This window comes from Ictalurus punctatus, chromosome 4 (assembly GCF_001660625.3).
Source record: "Ictalurus punctatus breed USDA103 chromosome 4, Coco_2.0, whole genome shotgun sequence".
NCBI lineage: Eukaryota > Metazoa > Chordata > Actinopteri > Siluriformes > Ictaluridae > Ictalurus > Ictalurus punctatus.
The window spans coordinates 31,199,393-31,219,354 of record NC_071284.1 but is presented as its reverse complement, the minus strand read 5'-3'; the positions used below and the strand labels follow the sequence as shown (position 1 = coordinate 31,219,354).

General features: G+C 43.0%; 2 protein-coding genes across 3 annotated transcripts in view; both read left to right on the top strand.

Annotated features, from left to right (window-relative positions):
• LOC108264324 (leucine-rich repeat-containing protein 49) overlaps positions 1-7,593 on the top strand; it is a 46,554-nt gene extending 38,961 nt beyond the window's left edge. For both annotated transcript variants that reach the window (XM_053678162.1, XM_053678161.1), the window contains 5 exons: positions 1,728-1,962; positions 2,784-2,969; positions 3,307-3,416; positions 5,512-5,665; positions 6,763-7,593. In XM_053678162.1, coding sequence (XP_053534137.1) covers positions 1,728-1,962; positions 2,784-2,969; positions 3,307-3,416; positions 5,512-5,665; positions 6,763-6,978 — 901 coding nt within the window. In that variant the 3' untranslated portion in view covers positions 6,979-7,593. The remainder of the gene's footprint in view (positions 1-1,727; positions 1,963-2,783; positions 2,970-3,306; positions 3,417-5,511; positions 5,666-6,762) is intronic.
• Positions 7,594-11,850: 4,257 nt separating this feature from the next.
• adamtsl7 (ADAMTS-like 7) overlaps positions 11,851-19,962 on the top strand; it is a 51,280-nt gene continuing 43,168 nt past the window's right edge. Inside the window, exons 1-6 of the mRNA XM_047153385.2 lie at positions 11,851-12,093; positions 14,049-14,097; positions 14,377-14,446; positions 17,858-18,201; positions 18,456-18,861; positions 19,682-19,784. Of these exons, the coding sequence (XP_047009341.2) occupies positions 14,075-14,097; positions 14,377-14,446; positions 17,858-18,201; positions 18,456-18,861; positions 19,682-19,784 (946 nt within the window). The 5' untranslated portion in view covers positions 11,851-12,093; positions 14,049-14,074. The remainder of the gene's footprint in view (positions 12,094-14,048; positions 14,098-14,376; positions 14,447-17,857; positions 18,202-18,455; positions 18,862-19,681; positions 19,785-19,962) is intronic.

Below are 19,962 nucleotides of genomic sequence, written 5' to 3'. Positions count from 1 at the left end.
GAAACAAATCGGACACATTCCTCCCTGTTCTCCTCGGGATCCCCTTTGTGGCTCTAGTGTTACCCCATGCCTCGCTGCAGTCTGAGTCGCCAGTGTGTGAAACTTGAATAAGCTGCTTGGACTTATTTGGGTGTTTTAATGCTAAAGACTGGTCTCGGTGTAGTCGATCCACCGGCATGTTGGTGTCTCGAGGCCACGGCGGTGCCGGGTCACAGAGCTCCACCCAGATATCGAGCCTTCCTGAGACTCACCGTGATCCTCCACTCTCACGGCTTCATTCTTAACCATACATTCTCCAGCGCAGCGCCCAGGAGGCGAGCCAATTAGGCCAGACGGATGTCTGTTCTCTGCTACAGACTGATCAGGTCTCGGTTTTAACTAACACACTTAGTTCCTCTGTCCTATTGACACACACGTCAACAAATGCAGTGCTTTGTAAGAGGCTCACCGATTAGCATCAGTGCTAATGGATCAAGCAGATAGGAATTGGCAGTGCACCATTAAGGCACTCAGCGCTGTAAGCAGTGTTCCTCTGTCTACTGTGTTTACATCTGTACTCAGTGGCCTCTATGTGAGGACGTCCTGTATCAAGGCTGCTGTAGGAATCCCAGAATGAATTCTGCTCCATTCAGCTAAAGTGTCCAATTCAATAAATAATGTAACCAAAATAAGAAATATACAACAGTTCCCTCAAACATAGCTGAAGAGCCAAGGCATGTTTGGGGTACAATTACAGGAAGCTTATAGCTAAAGCTTTGTAAATTTTCCATCAACACAAGTGTGTGTAAAGACTTCCAGGTGTGTTGTTACAGCAAAAATAATCAATGATGCAGTGGCGTAATGCTGCACCACCTCGAAGATGATTGTTTTACGATAACAGCAGGTCCCGAAGTGTTTTACTGGTGGTACTTCATCAATTTGTCAGCAGTTTCAACTGTTTATTTGTTAAAGAACGACACGCCGTACTTTTTATTCATTTATAGTTGCGGAACGTCCGTGAAACAAGTCCGTTCCTGTCTTCACTTACGTTTTAGCAGCTATAACAATTGTTCCTCCTTACTAGCCTCTTTTTTTTATCTCTCGTTTAGAGTTATAACTCTCTAAGAATGCAGCTTGTCATGTTACCGAGACACTAGAAAGTGCAGAGTCCTCCGAAAGACATCCCCATGGCGGAAACCTCACTGGCACTCGAGACTAGTTTGTACAACGATGTTATATAAACATCTCCTTAGTGAAAATGATTTTTTTTAAACACTTTTTAAAGCCATAAACCAGCGATGTTTGCAATACTGTCACTCCTGTCTGAGGTGTGCTGTTACAGAAAACACCTTCTAACCAATCAGATTCGAGAATTCAGCAGTGCTGTGGGTTACATTATATAAATAACTTTACTTGGACAACTAACTGAAGCCGCAGACATGTGTTGGATACGAGTCCTGGCAAGCGTTAAAAGTGGAGCAGTTATTTAAAAGCAATCCTCGTCTTAGCACAGATATGACTCGCCTTTGACGCGGGAGCCGTGCTTGAAGGGCACATGTGTTACCGATACCATTTCTGTTATTAAATTAAAGCTAACTTTACGAGCAGTTGTTTTGGGCAAGGATCCCGAAAGCACTTTAGCACAAAGATCAGTCAAAGATTATACTGTATCACGCTCGCTCTTTAAGTCTTAAGTAGCTACGATAAGGCCCTGACCTGTTAATGCTCTCTGTCTTTGACGTTTCCAGACTCCAGGAGGCAGGGGGCGCCAGCGTGCAGAGTCTGTCTCTGTCTGAGAGCCACGTGGCCGAGCTGGACGGCGAGACGGTGCGTCTGTTCGGTCCGGGGGCTCTGGAGACTCTAGAGAGAGGCTGGGGGGTGCAGACAGCCAGCACCGTCACTACCATCGCCTTCCGCTATATCCAGTTCGACAGCATCGTGCCCACTCTGCCACGCATTCGCCTCAAATTCCCCAACCTCACGGTCAGCCAGCGTTCTCTACACCACCACTCTTATCATCCCTAATGTTCACTGTAGCGCTGTGCATGTCTACAGGTTCATATTCTGGGTATGAAATAAGGACAGTTCTGAAAACCTGGAACTGTTATGGGACTCGATGGGACGTTATTAGCTCTCAGTTCTTCCAGAAAGGCTTTCCTGGTGTCCTTGCTGTCACAGTAACTTCTCTTCTCTTCTCTTCTTGTCTCTTCTCTTCTCTTCTACTCTTCCTATTCTTTTATTCTTCCTCTCCTTTTCCCTTCTGTCATCATTCTGTCCTGTCCTTGTCTCCTCTGTCTCTTTTATCTTCTCCTTTTTTCCTCTACTCTTCCTATTAAATTTCTCTTCCTCTACTTTTCCCTTCTGTCATCATTCTCTCCCGTCTTTCTCATCTCTTTCCCTCCTTCTCTTCTCTTCTCCCAACTCGTCCTCTCATTTTATGTTCTGTCACCTTTCTATCCTGTCCTGGTCTCCTCTGTCTCCCTTCTCTTCTCTTCTCCCTTTTCATCTACTCTTCCTATTCCTATTATATTCCTCCCTTTTCCCCTTCTGTCATCATTCTCTCCTGTCCTTGTCTCCTCCTCTTCTCTTCTCTCTACTCTTTTTCTCTACTCTTCCTCTCATTTTATCTTTCTTTCATCTTTCTATCCTGTCCTTCTCTCCTCTGTCTCCTCTTCTTTTCTCATCTCCTTTTTCCTCTACTCTTCGTATTAAATTTCACCTCCTCTACTTTTCCCTTCTGTCATCATTCTCTTTGATGTATTTCCCTCCTCTCTTTCCCTCCTTCTCTCCTCTTCTCTCCTCAGCACCTGATCTTTATGGAGACTAATATAACACGGCTGCTGCAATTAGCAGCTCTAGCGCAGGTAAAGAGGCTGGAGCAGGTGACCATCGATCCGGAAGGAAACCCCGTAGTGAGCCTGGCTCTGTGGCGAGCCTTCCTCATCTACAGACTCAACCACCTGAACCTGCAGAGAATCAACGGCACGGAGGTACACACACCTGCACACACTGGCATCCAAGCACAAACTGCACTGCATACGATCGATAGGAGCAGCATCGGCAGCAGTGTGTCACTGTAAACACTAAAAATAGACAGCGGACAGGCTTATTCATTAAACACACACACACACACACACAGACATTAACTTCGCATTCACAGCTAATGATGTAGTCGTTACAGGCTAATGACTGGATGGCGAGAATGCATTTACTCTTTCCTGCATATTGACAAGACATTTTGTGGTTCCAGTAAATACAGCACATTAAATATGTTTGCTTTGTTGATCTTTTATTTAACATCTTATCCTCTTTCGTCCGTGTTACCAGGTGACACTGAACGATGTCATGGCGGCCGAGCGCCTTTTTGGGACCCTGGGTCACGTGGCTTCGACGGAAACGCCACACTGTCGACTGCTTCTGCTGCTGGAGGAGTCTAGGTGTGTGTTCACGTGTAGTGCGCATACAGTACATGTGTGTGGCGTTCTCGCGAGTCTGTGTTTGCTTTTCGTCTCGCAACGACATCCGAGTAACAGTTTATTACCCAAAATGCAGTGCAGTGTTTGAGCTATGTGTCTGCTTGAGTGACTGTGTGGGTGTGGATTGGATTTCGAATACATTTGGCATTTGTGTGTGTGTGTGTGTGTGTGTGTGTGCCTATATATTGACCCGTATTTACTCTGGAGCAGGATGGTACCTGCTTGGCATCAGCAGGAGTTCCTCATCCCGGCAAAACCCACCTCTGACTCCATCTGTCAGCTCTGTTCAGTAAAGCTGCTTATGGCACCAGACAGCACTGCAGCGCAAAATTACCCATTAGTTCCTCTGTAGCTTCACAGTGCTGTCACATTTAAGCCGGCGCCTCACGATAACATCTCAGAAACCTATCAGACCCAGTTTTCCGAAACCCGTTGGATTCTCAGCCACGCTGACGGTGTGATGGCGATAAATCTTTTCAAAAGCAATGGATTAGTAAATGTATTCCTTAAGGGTATCTATCATCCGTACGGAGTAAAACGCATGGAGTGTGCTGTTATGGGAAAATAATCAACGACCGAGTGGCGTGATCCAGCCTGACGCCATTACCATCCTGAAGTTGATTATTTCCTATAACAGCATGTCCCTAAGTGTTTTATTCCACTTATACCACAGCAGTTCTCCCAACCTAACAATATATTATTGATTGAAGAATGACATTTTTATCTGTTTATAGTTACGTTGTGGGACGTCCATGAAAAACATCTGCGCTAAAAACGCCGTTCCCTCACTAGCCTCTTGGAGATAATAAGACAGAAGTATGCATCTTGGCATGTTCTTAAGAAACCTTTAAGTCTTTCATATCTGAGTGTTGGAGAACTGGAGACTCGTTCCTAAGCTCACAGAAAACGTCACCACTTTCTGATGAATCGGATTTGAGAGTACAGTAGCGCCGTGGTGTAATGGTATAACGGAAGTCTTGTGATTAGCTTCTCGTAGATTTTCCTTCCTGTGGCACCCCGTGAGATGCCAAAAGACTGTATATGAGAGTGTGTACACACATACTGTATGGCAGTGTGATGATGGCAGGCCAGTGCTTGTTCAAGGCAGCTGCCATTTTTAGCCCATGAGAGAGAGAGAGAGAGAGAGAGAGAGAGAGAGAGAAAGCGAGAGAGAACCTAAGCATCTCAGGCTCCAGGTGAGATCTTCTAAAACATACTCTCTCCCACGCCTCCTTGCAGATATTCCAGCTTGATCGCCTACACATGAGCTCATATTTCACTATGTACTGTAATGTTCTAGATATCAGTTTTACATTCTACTGTAGCATGTCCTCATTCAGGAGCTTTGGAGTAGAACCTTCACACCTCCATTTCTTACACACACACACACACACACATCTTTCATCTCCTACCTCTGATTGATTAAAACCCTGAGCCACACACACTGTCTCGCGCACACACACCCACTTTCGTGCTGTACCCTGCAGGTAGGCAGTGTGTTGTTGGATCGCTGGCAGAGAGAACCGGAGCCGGCCGGTTCTGTGCTGCCTTTCATCCACCTTATGATAGAACATTACTCATTACTCCTGTTCCTTCCCACTCCTCTACATGTGTACATTATATTACAACTGGGGTAATCGTGTTATCTTTCCCACACACACACACACACACACACACACACACACACGGAGTGCTATCATCGGAAAACAATCCGTGACAGGATTAATTCACTGAAATGAAGTATTTTCCTATACCAGCAATTATTATTCTTCTTATTATTATTATTTATTCATTAAAGAGTGACATTTTGCACTTTCTATCCGTTTATAGTTGCATTGGTCTTGTGGATCGTTCCACTTACTATATAGCAGCTGTAAACTCCCTCTCTCCTTTTTTTTCCTCTCTCTCTCTCTCTCTCTCTAATAAGTTAATAAGACCAGAAAAACACAGAACGCAGAAATCGGCGAGCACAGAATCGGAAAGGCTTTCCCACGTCGGAAAATTTACTGACGGTTACAAAGCGCCAACCTCGAAGATTCACTGTCTTTCTCCGTAGGAAGAGGCAGCTGCAGTTCTTGCTGGAGGGCAGAGTTCGCAGGTTCGGTTTGAGCCCTGAAGAGCTGAGGGAGAACGGGAAGCTGTTGGGGGAGAGCATGAGCCGCGCACTCTTTAACTACCACAGCAAGGATTCCAGCTCTGAGAGTCCAGAGGTGACACACACACACACACACACACACACACACACTTACTGTAGATACATTGACCTTGACAGTTATTCTGTCTTTCACTATTAACAGATGCACATTATAGTATTATACAATGAATATTTTACATACATACAGTTCATTCTGTGTCACATGACCTTAAGAATACTGCCATACACACACAAGACTAATTCTGCTTCACACTAGGTATGTAACTTGCTGATGTCGATCTAGAGTTATTTATTCTGGGCGTGTAGCTTTTAGGGGCGTGGTCCACACTTCGACAGTCAATTCAAGGCTCTCTCTTTTTTAAAAAATAAATTATTTTATTAAAATATACACTGAGTCAAAAGTTTGTGGACACTCGACTGAAATGTTTCTCATGATCTTAAAAACCTTTTGACCTGAAGGTGTGTGATTTAAATGTTTGAAATCAGTGTCGTAGACAAAAATATAATCGTGCCGACGTATCCATTTCCTTCATTAGATGAAAACGAAGATTTTATTTACAAATAAATCTTTACTTAAACGGACGACTCGAAGCGAAATGTTCCAAGCAGCCAAATTTCTTATTAATAAAGGACGGCATGTTGTCCGTTTTACGTTTATACCGACAGTTAATGCTGTGGGACTTCTGCAGAACAAGTTCTCATGCAATCCCATGCAATAATGCATGTCATATTGCAGAGAAACTGCACAGTCCTCTGTCGTAAAGACTTTCCCATGTTGGAAGACTTAAATCTAGCGAACTAGCCATAGGAAATGATTAAACTATTGTTATTCGTTTATTCTTACTTTAAAAAAAAAAAAAAAAAAAAATTCCCTGATAGTATTAAATGGGAACAAGACACGTGTATGAACCGAAGTTGTAAGAGGATCGAATTATAATGACACCTCAGAGCATAGGATTGGATCTGGAGCCTAATTTGCATAGTATTTGCATAAAACTGAGAAGTTCTATTCACATATCGACTCCACAAATATTCGTGTTGTGCTTTTCAGAGGAATGAATTCATTTTACTGTATATTAGAGTGAAACTCGGGTCTCTCGGTCATTCTGTATCCAGCTCGTCAATTCTAATCCCAGCTCTAAATGTCCTCAGGAGAGCAGCAGCGAGGTGTCGGAGCGCAGCTCCGTGGTCGATCAGTACCTGCGAGGACTCGTGCACACGGCGTCCAGCACCGGCTTGAAGAGAGAAGCGCTGCACAAGCTCTGGCCCACCATGTTTGTAGAGATGGTGAGGGACTGCGTGCTCGAGACAAGGGACACACCAGCGTACACGCGCGCCTGCCTCGACACGCTCTCCGACACCAAATGAGAGGGAGGAGAGCGATGAAACGGAAAGTGTGTGGCGAGAAATGAAAGGATGTTTACTCCGCCCAGGAGGAAAAAAAACAAATTCCTCACGTTTTTTTTTTTCTTCTTCTTCGTCTTCATCCGTTTCCAAACACAGTCTCCTATGGAGATTAGTCAAATGTAGAGATTTTGAACTGACTCAGAGGGACAGACTGACTCTTCTGTGAGACTCGTTAACACACACACTTAAGCTCTAACTGAGAAAAAGGGAATGATCTTTGAAGAAAACAAAACATGATGCCTGTGATGTTTTTAATGCTTGTTCACCCACTCACAAGTGTCCCAGAGGAGCAGTAAAAGTCATACACTAGTGCGTTTTGCTAACGTCGGTCTTCCTAAAGGTGCTGCTAATACAGACACAAAGTGAAAAATCCCGTCTGGTTCTTTTTCTGTCCGCTGTAACTGCGAAACACTAGAAGAGATAAGACAGGTTTATGTTTCAGCATCTCTCTCTCTTTTTATGCTGTCGGATCAGATCCAAATGACTTTTCTTGCACAGAGGTTGTTGGGGTTGTTTTTTTTTTGCGCTTTTGTTCTGTATTTTACAGGATATTAAAAGAGAATGATGAACTCTTGACTGCTCGGCTGTCTGAGTAATGAAAGAAAACACGGTGCGTTTCCAAAATCAACAGCCACCACCGGAGACGGCGCACCAGGAGTGGGCTGAATCTGTCAAGGCGGTACTCCGCCTGCATACATCTTTTCAGGTTGCTTGGCAGAGCGTGAAAAATGTTCTTCTTTATCGGTACAAGTTCACAGGAAAGTCTTAGGTGTGTAATTACCAGGGTGAGGAATGTGCAGTAGTTAGCTTCTCATCCGTATAACAGGAGTGTTTTTGTTTCAAAATAGGCTCTCTACATATCCTTTAATTACACACACACACACACACACTCACACACACACACACACACACACACACACACACACACACACACAGATACAGATGTTGTATTGCTGGTACGTTGATCTATAGACAGATCACTTTTATACACAAAAAAGAGGGAAATGTACAAGGGGGCGCACGGTGGCTTAGTGGTTAGCACGTTCGCCTCACACCTCCAGGGTCGGGGGTTCGATTCCCACCGTAGCCCTGTGTGTGGAGTTTGCATGTTCTCCCCGTGCTGCAGGGGTTTCCTCCTCCAGTGTGTGAATGTGTATGTGTTTGTGTGCCCTGTGATGGATTGGCACCCTGTCCAGGGTGTACCCTGCCTTGTGCCCGATGCTCCCTGGGATAGGCTCCAGGTTTCCCCGTGACCCTGTGAAGGATAAAGTGGAAGAAGATGGATATGTACAAGGTTATGTAGATTTAAAGTCATGCTCTCATGGTTAACGTCCTTCCTGCATTCAACAGGTACAAAGTCACACGTTCGAAATGATTTTCTTTTATATCCTGTACGATCCCGTATGTCCTGAAGGCACTGAGGAGAAATGTATAGTGGTGTGTCACAAGGTGAAATCTTAACACTTTTACACGTTCCCAGAAAGTGACACAACAGAATTACTCATCTAAGTTGTAAAGAATTATACGTTTAAAACAGGAAATGAGTTACACTGGGTGTAAGGTAGGATGTGTGTGATACCCAGGGTATGATGCGCGCACACACACACACACACACACATTCACACTCAGAGCTAATTTAAAGTAGCCAGTCCACCTTCTGGCATGTTGGGTTTTTTTTTTTTTTTTTTTCTTGGCAGGTGTGAGGAAACTGGAGAACCCGGAGGAAACCCCATCACATGCACACAAGACCAACAGAGAGAACATGTGCACCTCCACAGAGCTCAGGATCAAACCCTGGAGCTGTGAGCTTAAATCGCTGGATGAAATCTGTCCGATTAATGCCGAAGCAGAACTCCAGGATCAGGATTAATGAGCGACGTCTTCACTGGATGTGGTGGGATTTAAATCTGCAGTCCTGTTTGTTGTTGGTTTTAATTAATATGGCTTGTCCACAGAAATGTCACGCAACGTGAAACACTGCTGGCAAACCTGCGTCGAGCTAATCCAGCTCTAATCCTTCGATAGCAGCGCAGGAAAAACCCCAAGGCAAAGTAACTCGCATCACTGATGTATGTGTGTGTGTGTGGATTAAAGGCTGATGTGGGGCACACAGGGAAGAGAAATCAAACAGTGATTCAGAAGACTTGGGCTTCATTCTGTTTTTATTTCCATTTCAAAGTCCAAGATTAAACGTGGGTTTAAATGGAATGGAAACAGCATGTAAGTTTTCTCTAAACAGATTAATGTTATTTAACATTTACGCAAGGAGTCTCCAGTGTCAGCGCTTTGAAAAAGGTTTGCAGCACTGGAAAGGCTTCAGGACTTCAGCACTACCTCGTCCTGATTGGTTGGATTTTGCTGATCCGGAGTGCTACAGAGACTAGAGTGTTGTTTTTTTGTGTGTTTTTTTCCCCGCTAAGCAAATATTTTATACTACAGTGACTGAAATATGTGGAGAATCCCAACCCACTAAATTGTTTTACACCACCAACAACAACAAAAATTGCATATCCCACCTTTAATGTATTTAAAGTTTAACTGACGCTGTATCTTCAACCTACATTAAGTGGCCTTTGTATGCAGTACACCATACGTTCCCAACCCTGGTTCTGGAGAACACACTGTCTTGCACATTTTACTGTTTTTTTTTTTTTTTTTTTGGAGTGTAATGACCCATTGATTTGAATCGAAACACATCAATCTAAAGGCAATGATCACAAATGGATCATTACTGATGATAACAATTGTGTGTGTGTGTGAAAAATAGTTTTAAACTGATGTGTAAATAGGACAGCAATGCGATTCACCTGTATCTCTAACTGATACATTTAAAATCGTCCTTCTCCATATCATCATCATCATTCATGAATTAAAGGTATCCCTACCCAAGTTCTTGTCTCGTATCAATCGGAGGCTACTCAATCGAATCCTATCATATTGTGTGGAAGTCTGAAATGTACACCTCTAGGGGTTTTCCCTGCTCTAACACACGCACACCTCATCTCAGAAAGGGCTGTTAACCCTTTCAGACCTATTTATTATACAAAAAAAAAAAAATTCCTTCACGTATTAAACCCACATGAGAATAAGAAACTTTTTTTTTTCATATCCACTGCAACATGGCTTTTTTTGTATAGTTTACTCTCTGTTAAGCACTCAGGAACAAGTTTAGGGGGAAAAAAACAACAAATATCTAAGTCGTGATATACATTACAATGGAAGTGCTGTTAATGTGCTCAGTTAGTTGCTCGGCTGTTAACATTGCTTTACGTGGTCAGTTGAAGCAGGTCATATGTGCCGGACCGAGGGGTCTTCAGGACCAGGGTTGGGAACCGGTGTGGTACACTTACTGTACAATACAGGTCACGTTTCAGGGTTACGATTACTGACTGGAACCCATCTGTCCATCGAGGAAAAGGTTGAGAAACAGTCCGCCAACCCAAAATAATCCAGCCAACAGTATGCTGTGGTCAGAAACACCCGGAACATGGGTAGAGGTTGATTAACACACAGTGCGTGTAGGAAATGATGAGCTTTAGTGTTGAATTGTACTCCAAAAAAGTGGATTAACATGGAAAGTGTGTTTAATAAAGATGTGTTTAATAAGAATATAGTCTCTCACACACACGCACTACTACTATGTGTAGTGTTACTGCTATCACACAAACTTCATGTTCCTTTGTACACCTGTGGTTTGTAGACACTTCACCTGTCATGTGTCACAATTTTCTCACACTGGTGCACTACGCATCTGAATTTAATTTTCCACATCATTTTTTTTTTCACGTTTCACACGAATCGTTCATTTTTCCCTCCACGTGTGATTTTGTTACCAAGATTAGTCTGCATTTACTTTTGCATTCATGTTTCACGTGTAGTTTTTTTTTTAGAATTACACAAGATTTTCAGGTTAGTATTTCATGTATGTAATTCTTTCCATGGTTTTTTCCCCACGTTACTTTTCCACATGAAGGCCGTGAGTGTTTTTTTTTTTTCTCTCTCTCTCCACATAATGAATTCATTTGTTCATTCTTATACATGTAGTGCATGTGTTTATAACCCCCCAATGATGATTCATTTTTTTATCCCCCCCCCCCCCCCCCATATGTGATCATTTGTGGTTCATTTATTTACATTTTTCTACATGTGATTTATTATTTAATAATTTTTTTTATTATTATTATTTTTACATAACTTGTTAATTTTCATGTGGTCATTTTTAACTATATAGTTCATGTTCAGATAAACGTTCACGTGCAGTTTAGGGCATACGATCACGTGTCACATGTATGTGATTTTTAAAATCAAAATATTTCTCTCTCACACACTCTCTCAGGTCCTCCTTCAACAGGGAAAACATTCACAGCCTGTGCTGGAGTGCTTTACCAGGTGACTGATCCTCTCCGTTAAGGATACTCTCTCTCTTTCTTTCTCTCTCTCTCTCTGTCTCTCTCTCCCTACCTCTCTCTCTCTGTCTCTCTCTCTCCCTACCTCTCTCTCTCTCTCTCCCTCTCACTCCCTCTCTCTCTCTCCCTCCCTCTCTCTCTCTCTATCTCCCCCTCTCTCTCTCTCTCACTCCCTCCCTCTCTCTCTCTCTCTCTCCCTCTCACTCCCTCTCTCTTTCTCCCTCCCTCTCTCTCTCTCTATCTCTCCCTCTCTCTCTCTCTCACTCCCTCCCTCCCTCTCTCTCTCTCTCTCCCTCTCACTCCCTCTCTCTTTCTCCCTCCCTCTATCTCTCCCTCTCTCTCTCTCTCACTCCCTCCCTCTCTCTCTCTCTCTCTCACTCCCTCCCTCTCTCTCTCTCTCTCCCTCTCTCTCTCCCTCTCTCTCTCTCTCTCTCTCTCTAACATTTTGGCGCATGCAAGTTTCTTCTTGTGGCTTTCAGTGTGCTGGAAATAGAAGTTCAGGATGTAACTTTTCTCTGCGGTGGAGATTATGCTCTGTCACGATGCAGCAGGTCGGCGGGATCCGTGGCTCTTATCTGTCCAAACTACACTCCGTGAGCGCGCGCTTCATGCCGAGCTCCCGGTGCTAATTGAAAGCTCGGTATTAAAGTGGAACCGCGACCAGAGACAGGTAACACTTCACACTTCACACTCCTGATGTTCTTAACTGGTGTTTTCTGAAGTTTAAAGCCTCGATCAGGCAACCTAAAGCTTTATAAAGGTGTTTATAACGGACAAGGAATCTTCTTCTTCTTCTTCTCCTTATTATTATTATTATTATTATTATTATTATTATTATTATTATTATTATTATTATAACACACGCTGTACTGGTGCACTGTCAGCGTTTTTAACAATATCCTATTAAATATCCCAAATGAGTATTTATGGATGATCTTTACTGATATACAAGAAATATAACACTGCGACTTTTGGGAATATTCATCCATTCATTTATTTTATGGAGACTATTCTGCGCGCGAGCTGGGAATACACCCTGATTGGGACAACTATCACACACACACACACACACACACACACACACCTAGGAGTAATTTAGCCTAGCCAATGCACCTACCTGCATGTTTTTTTTCTAGAAGAAAACCTACGTAAACATGCGAAATTTACAACCCACAGCCCTAGAAATTCTAATGGTTTCCACTACAAATACCATTACAAACCATCAGTTAAGCATTAAAACCGTTACAAACACTATCAGTCCTTAATGGTATCCACTAGACATAACATGCCACCAATAGAAGGCAACAAGTTAGCAGTAGAGACCCACAGGGACCATTACAGTTTCCATTATAACCATTAAAATGATCACAAATTCGATGAAGGTTTCTATTTTTTTGTTTTTGTTTTCAGTAGACAGCTATAACGCTATAACACTGCACAGCTCCACATATAGTAACCTAAGACAAATAATAAACAGATTAAAAGGCATGTTATTTAACCAAGAAAAAGCTATAATCGTTAATACGATGAAGATTTCTGTAAGGAGATGTTTGTTTAACGTTCAAGGAAGGAGTCCCCAGTGTCAGCGCTTAGAAGCAGTCAGTACACAAACTTTCCTCTAGGGGAAAGTTCAAGGAAGGAGGACGTCACGCTTTTCAGTTTCAGAGTAATAATTAACATAAAAAAGAACGAGAAAAAAGAGGTGGCTATAACGTAAGAGCTTTAACGTAAGCTAGCTTGTTTCATGGCCGTACCACGATATCAAGCACAACCTAACTGTTTTTCTTGTTTAAACCTTCAACAAGTTAACAGTTTACGGTTTAACCACAAGGAACAATGTTTAACCTATAGCACTTACACTTAAAAAGAGCTGACGCGCCGCCTTCCGCCATTTTTGATTCGGATTCAGCTCTTCCGCTCCGGTCCCGTTGCATTACGGGATAGCGCAGTGTCCATTGGTTCCATACTGCAGAATCTCGGCGGAAGCAGTAGGTCATACGGGTATTTCTCGCCTACTGTTTTATGAATACTGAGAATTCGGACGTGCTACTGCTTTGGCATACTGCTTTTCGCCTACTGTATAGTAAGGTAGTAGGGATACTCAGCTCAAGAGTCCATTGCTCTCTGTTAAATCACAGCAACACTTAGCCAATCATGGGCATCTGTGGGCTCATGTATGCGGAAGAGGGTTGATAGCGCTTCCTTCCAAGTGTTTTACGCAGCTTGAAAAGCAGATGTGGTTGGTTGGCTTCACATCTCTTGGAGGAAGCAAGTATTAGCCTTCACGCTAGCCAGTCGGTAGCCGTTTAATGATGGGTGGGAATCAGCCAAGACTAAATTAGGGAGAAAATGTTGCCAGTGTCCATTTAGTCTACAGGGTGAAATGTTCTGAGGAGAACAAAACAGTTTTTCGACCTGTCCCTATGGAGTAGTTAGCTTCCTGGGCTGAACTGTCCAGATTTGGTGCTGCATTTCAGTGAAAGAGCCCTGAGGATTCGTGAGTTAGAGGTCAGCGCTCACGGTCATGTCCTGTGCCACACAGCGAGAGCACAGTTGCCAGCTTGAGGACTTAATTGAACATTGCACTTGACCACCAAAGCTGACGCACTGTTTTTCATTTCTCAGGTAGAGCTGTCCACTTTCTGTGCAGCATGAACAGAGTGTCATGTGTAAGGTAAGAACACACACAGTGATTTATCAGCGAGTGTGTTTCGAATTTTCAGAAAGGATACACATTAAAACCAAGGCTATCCAGGAGATGCTTTCGCAAGCTGCACTTGTTTGTCAGCTGTTGCTCACGTTGCAAATTATCTCGGGATAAGAGTCATAGCATCTTGCATAACTGAATCTCAGGAGCTGAATAGAAAGACCTGAAACAGCCACTGTAAATCCAGCATCCTACTATGTTGTGCTCTGAGAAAGTTCAGTAAAGGTCATTGGCTTTTCTTCACAGTGTTGTCATGGTTATCGCCCTGATTTGGACGAACCTCTCCGACGGCCAGCTCACACTGGACCACAAGAAGGTAACTCTGGCACCAGAGACACTCTTGAACTTTCCTTTGGCAAAACATTTATACTGATTTAGGACTTTTCTTAGCAAATCTCCAGAAGCTATTAAGATGGCCCCTTTTGGTTTCATCTAATTCTGAAACGTCAGTGAGCCTCGTTACATCCGAGAAACTGCTCATCACAGTATAACACCAAAGTACATTCTGTATGCAACCGGACAATTGTTATTATCTCTGGAGTCTGGAGTACTGGATTTTAAACAAAGCAAATATTATGTCAGATTTCCATCTATATCAGATGAACCCTTAAGTTTCTTTATACATAAAGATCTTGAATTTAGAGAAATAAATCTGTACATTATTTGTTGTTATAAGTCATTTTGTAGTTATACCACAGCGTTGTTGAATTCTCGATTCTGATTGGTCAGAAGGTGTTAATTACATTTCTGACAGTTGTTCTGGCAGCAAAGCAAATCACAGGTTTATATGAATGCGCTATTCTGTGTGCTGAATGTGTTTCCTGGTGATCTTCTGCCAAGCCTGTAAATTTTAATTGAATTAAGTTGCCTTTAATTTGCCTATTACTCTCAATCCCAGAAATGTTCCACTTTTTAGCCTTGAAATGCTCTACAGCTGGTTCGGTGAATATTTGGGGTTATTGTCCACCTGCCAAGTGAAGTGGCATCCAGTGGGTTCTGAGGCTTTTTTTTTTTTTTTGGATCTGAGAAGTTAAAATCCTTTAAAAATTAAAAATTTTGTCATCAAATGAACCAGTTCAAAATATTAGAATAAAGAATTTATAATACAGAAATGTCGACCTTCTGAAAAGTATGTTCATTTATGCGCTGATGCATAAATTTTGCACGAATTACTGCATCAATGCGGCGTGACATGGAGGCAACGTGGCACTGCTGAGGTGTTCTGGAAGCCCAGGTTGCTTTGATAGCGGCCTTCGGCTCGTCTGTATTGTCGGGTCTGGTGTCTCTCGGAGATTCTCTATGGGATTCGGGTCAGGCGAGTCGGCTGGTCAGTCAAGCACAGTAATACCATGGCCAGCAAACCAGTTACTAGAAGTTTTGGCACTGTGGGCAGGGGCAGAATCCTGCTGGAAAAGTAAATCAGCATCTCCATAAAGCTCGTCAGCGGATGGAAGCATGAATTGCTCTAAAATCTCCTGGTAGACGCTGCATCGACTCTCGACTTGAGAAAACACGGTGGATCAACACCAGCAGACGACATGGCAACCCAAACCATCACTGACTGTGGAAACTTCACACTGGACTTCAAGCTACTTAGATTCTGTTCCTCTCCACTCTTCCTCCAGACTCTGGAACCTTGATTTCCAAATGAAATGCAACAATGACTTCCATCTTCCCCGTGATTGTGGTTGTGTACTGAACCAGACTGAGAGATTAAACCCTCAGGAAACCTTCGCAGGTGTTTTGAGTTAATTCGCTGATTAGAGCGCTTCTCAGGTCATCAGGACATTTCTGTATTATTAATTCTTTATTCTACTATTTTGAGATACTGGATTTTTGATTTCCATGATCTGTAAGCCGTAATCATCGAGATTAAAAGAAAAAAAGGCTTGAAATATTTCACTTTATGTGTAATGTGCAATCTAGAATATACGAAAGTTCCACTTTTTAATTAAATTACGGGGGGAAAAAATGAACTTTCCTATTTTATTCTAATTTTTTGAGATGCACCTGTACACCCAAGCTAACATGCTCCACTGATGATCATGAGCAGGTCTATTAAACGTTCCTCTTGGTCCCATCCGTCCATATGACTTTGTCTCAGAAAGTTTTTAAGAGGCAATTTTAACAGCCTTTTATCATGCACAGTTCAAACTGCTTCAACATGACAGGCAATTAACATCAATGTTCCTGCTTAACCACAAAAGCCCTGAAACAGTGGGGTCCTGAGCGCTGGAGAATGTGTAATCAGCCTGTGTGAAACCCCTTTCAGAAACCCAGTTCTGCTGCAAAAACTGTGGCATGGATAGGAAACAAAAAAAAGATGTGTTAGTCATAGTTTGCGGATCTGAGACCAGTTTGTCTGGTTGGGATTAGGGGAAATAATGCTTATCTCAAAGCAGGGGTTTAGGGATACATTTTCTCAGAAAAAAAGAAAAGGAGTGGAGAAAGTGAGGTCAGATGTCCGGAAGACCGCAGAGAGCATTGAGAGGTCATTAGTGCTACGAGGAAAGATAGACCACAGTGACCATCAGATGTAGTTTCAACAGGTGATGATGAGGAAGAGGTCAGGAAATATTTTTGCCATTAGCATTCCTCCGTGACAGGGTGATTAGAAACCGAAATTAACTTTCATTCAAGGTTTTAGTGACGGACAGGTGATTTGACCTCTCACTGAATCCACCCTGGACTTTCCACTCATAGTACAAGTTTGTGTGGATCAGCTGTTTGACCCCTCGGTGACCTGGAAGATGACTGAGAGTTTGAGTTACAGGAACAGGCGGGAAGGGGTTTGGCACATTTGATCTCTGAATAGCCGTCTGGCATTGACAGACAGCTGAGGATGCCGTGCCAGCAATTCCTACCGCACAAGCTTTATTCTCTGGTGGACCACTGCTGCGTGCTGCTCTCCGGGCCTCTATCATGTTAATGTACTCATTTTGAGAGAGAAAAATGTGTGAGGAGGCACCCATTCTGAGCAGGAACTGACAGCAGTGAATAGATGAACATACAGTACTGTAGCAACGAGCAGATAATAAAACCAGAGCCCATAGAGTGAAAAATACACATTTTTCAACAGGTACTGAGAATATAATATTCTAAAAATAATTCCAGACAAATATAATGCTGTATTTTTATGTTTTTTTCTAAACACACACGCAGTTAGGTATTTATATATTATATATGTGGCAGTGATGGCTTAGCGGTTAAGGCTCTGGGTTACTGATCAGAAGAACTGGGGGTTCAAGCCCCAGCACTGCCAAGCTGCCACTGTTGGGCCCTTGAGCAAGGCCCTTATCCCTCTCTGCTCCAGGGGGCGCTGTATCATGTCTGACCCTGCACTCTGACCCCAACTTCCTGACATGCTGGGATATGCGAAGAAAAGAATTTCACTGTGCATATGTATATGTGATCAGTAAAGTCTCATTATCACTCATTATCATTAATTGAGATGAAAAGCGTGTTTATTTGAAAAATACTTCTTAGAAATATTACTGTGAATCTTAATTCAAATTACTGATTAATTTCAGGCTTTACGTATTAATCCTTTAAAGTATAACTAAATACCATTCCCACGGTATCACTGTACTATAATTTTGAGAGTATGTTTGAATATAAATTCCAAAAAATATCGAATAGAATGTTAATGTTTAAAATTGAAGGTTTTTAAAACTGAACATTCGTTTGAAAAAAATTGAACTGTGTTTCTCGCTGTATTTGGCTGCAGGTTGCTCCTAGACAAGTGGTCGAGCCTCGAATTTTGGACGATGACTCTTCTGGATTGTGGGGCTCTTGGGGTCCATGGAGTGAATGCTCTCGCTCGTGTGGTGGTGGGGTGCAGGAGCAAAGCAGGCCGTGCTTACGCACGTACAGCTCTCCGGCCACAGTTTATTCCTCCAGACAGGGTCCTCACACGGGGCAGCAGGATCCGAGTATTGTCATATCAGCATTAAAGCCCTCTGTGCCCGGGCATCATGGTAATAACAGTCCTCATCCAGATGCTCAGGGGTCGCACCATACCAGTCATGGGGAGACAAGAAAGCAGCAGAGTGAAGCACGGCCCGGGAGGCGGTATTACTTTTTATTTGAATAATTATTATTTTAAGTTGTGATTGAAGAGATTAAGCTTTTAACCACAGTTCATTTTGAACTGGTCACTGTAACAGGACTTGTGGTATAAATTATAGTATGTTTGACCACTTATCTAAGGGGCTTCATCAGATCTACTGAGTACTGCAGAATTAAAATTTCCCACGTACGTAAAATTCCTCTTTGGAATTTATGCCTATTACGTTATGTACTTTGTGTACCGGGTGATTTCTCAGGCGAGGCGGCAGCACTCGGATCATGCCAGGGATGTACGGTTACGGGAAGATGCCATACGTGGTCTCCTCACAGAGAGATCCTGGACAACCCGTGTACAGCCAGCGACAGCGTCGCTCACCACCTGATTACAGATACGGCAGCTACAGACAGCAGCAGAAGAAGTACAGAAATACTCAGCAAAGTTCTCCTCAAAATACCCATCACAGTATGAGCCAGCAGGCATCCTGGGTTCCCCTTCACCAGCCCAGCTCGGGTCTCCGGTCTCAGGGGAAGCCGCACCCTCCTGGCACACTCGCGTCAGATTTTAGCCAAGCTTCAGCTCCTGGGAGACCTCATAACCCCCTCTCGCTGCCAGCCTCCTCCTGCTCTGGAGTTGCCAGCCAGTACAAGATGTGTAACATGAACGTAAGAATCTTGAATATTTCATTATGACGTGTTCATTATGATACTGAGATTTCATACGGCAAATATTCTACTGCACAGTATGACAAGCATTCCGAATGTGCTGAACGGGCAGCTGAGTATGGAATAAAACATGATGGATTGTGGGAAATAATCAACCAAGGATTGTTTTCCAGTATTAGAATGTCCAGAAGTGTTTTATTCCTTTTATACCAAAGTAACAACAGCGATGCCAGTAATTACAATGATATAATATTCATTCAATTACAGCACATCATAATTTTTTCATCCGTTCATAGTTACATCCCAATCGATGACCGAGCAGAACTGGGCGTTCAGCAGCACTGTAGTATGGCGTGTCTGACTTACCGTACGGGACATCCGAGGACGTTAATACCTAATGATTTTGTCCTTGAAATGTTTAAGCTCTGCTATTGTGTGTAAAATTTCCAGTGCTTGTTGAGGCAGAGAGGGTTTTGGTATGTGCGTATGTGTGAACAAGGTGGGAGCTGACATCTCCTCAGAGCGATCATAAAATCCAGATTTACCCAGGGGATGGGAATGTTACAGAGGCAGGGGTTTAGGCACACTTATCTCTCTGACAGCTTTAAAAGCGTAGGTCAGAGATTATACGTGGATTAATTGCGTGATGTGAAACGAGTGTGACTCAGGAGGTGTTATGGTTTGTGCAAGATTAATGTACATTATGGGGATAATACTGCATCTTCTTCCACATATATAACAATGATTACAATGACAAAAATCTACAAAATCAGCACTTATTTACTCTTTGTGTGTGTGTGTGTGTGTGTGTGTGTGTCAGCCTTGTCCCCTTGCCAGCAGGAATATCAGAGACATCCAGTGTTCCTCCTATAACAATCACCCCTTCATGGGCCGGCTCTATGAATGGGAACCTTTCAACGAAGGTGAGATTTTCATGTCGCTTTCTTTAAATCCGTTGTCTTTCAGATATTTTGGCGTCTTCGCTGCTATACGAACCAACATGTAATGTTACCGTTGCTGTTTGTGTGGCTTTGATGCATTTTATACCGTCATTTGAGCTCTGCAAATGATGTGTTAGCGTCACCAAGCAACGGGAATCAC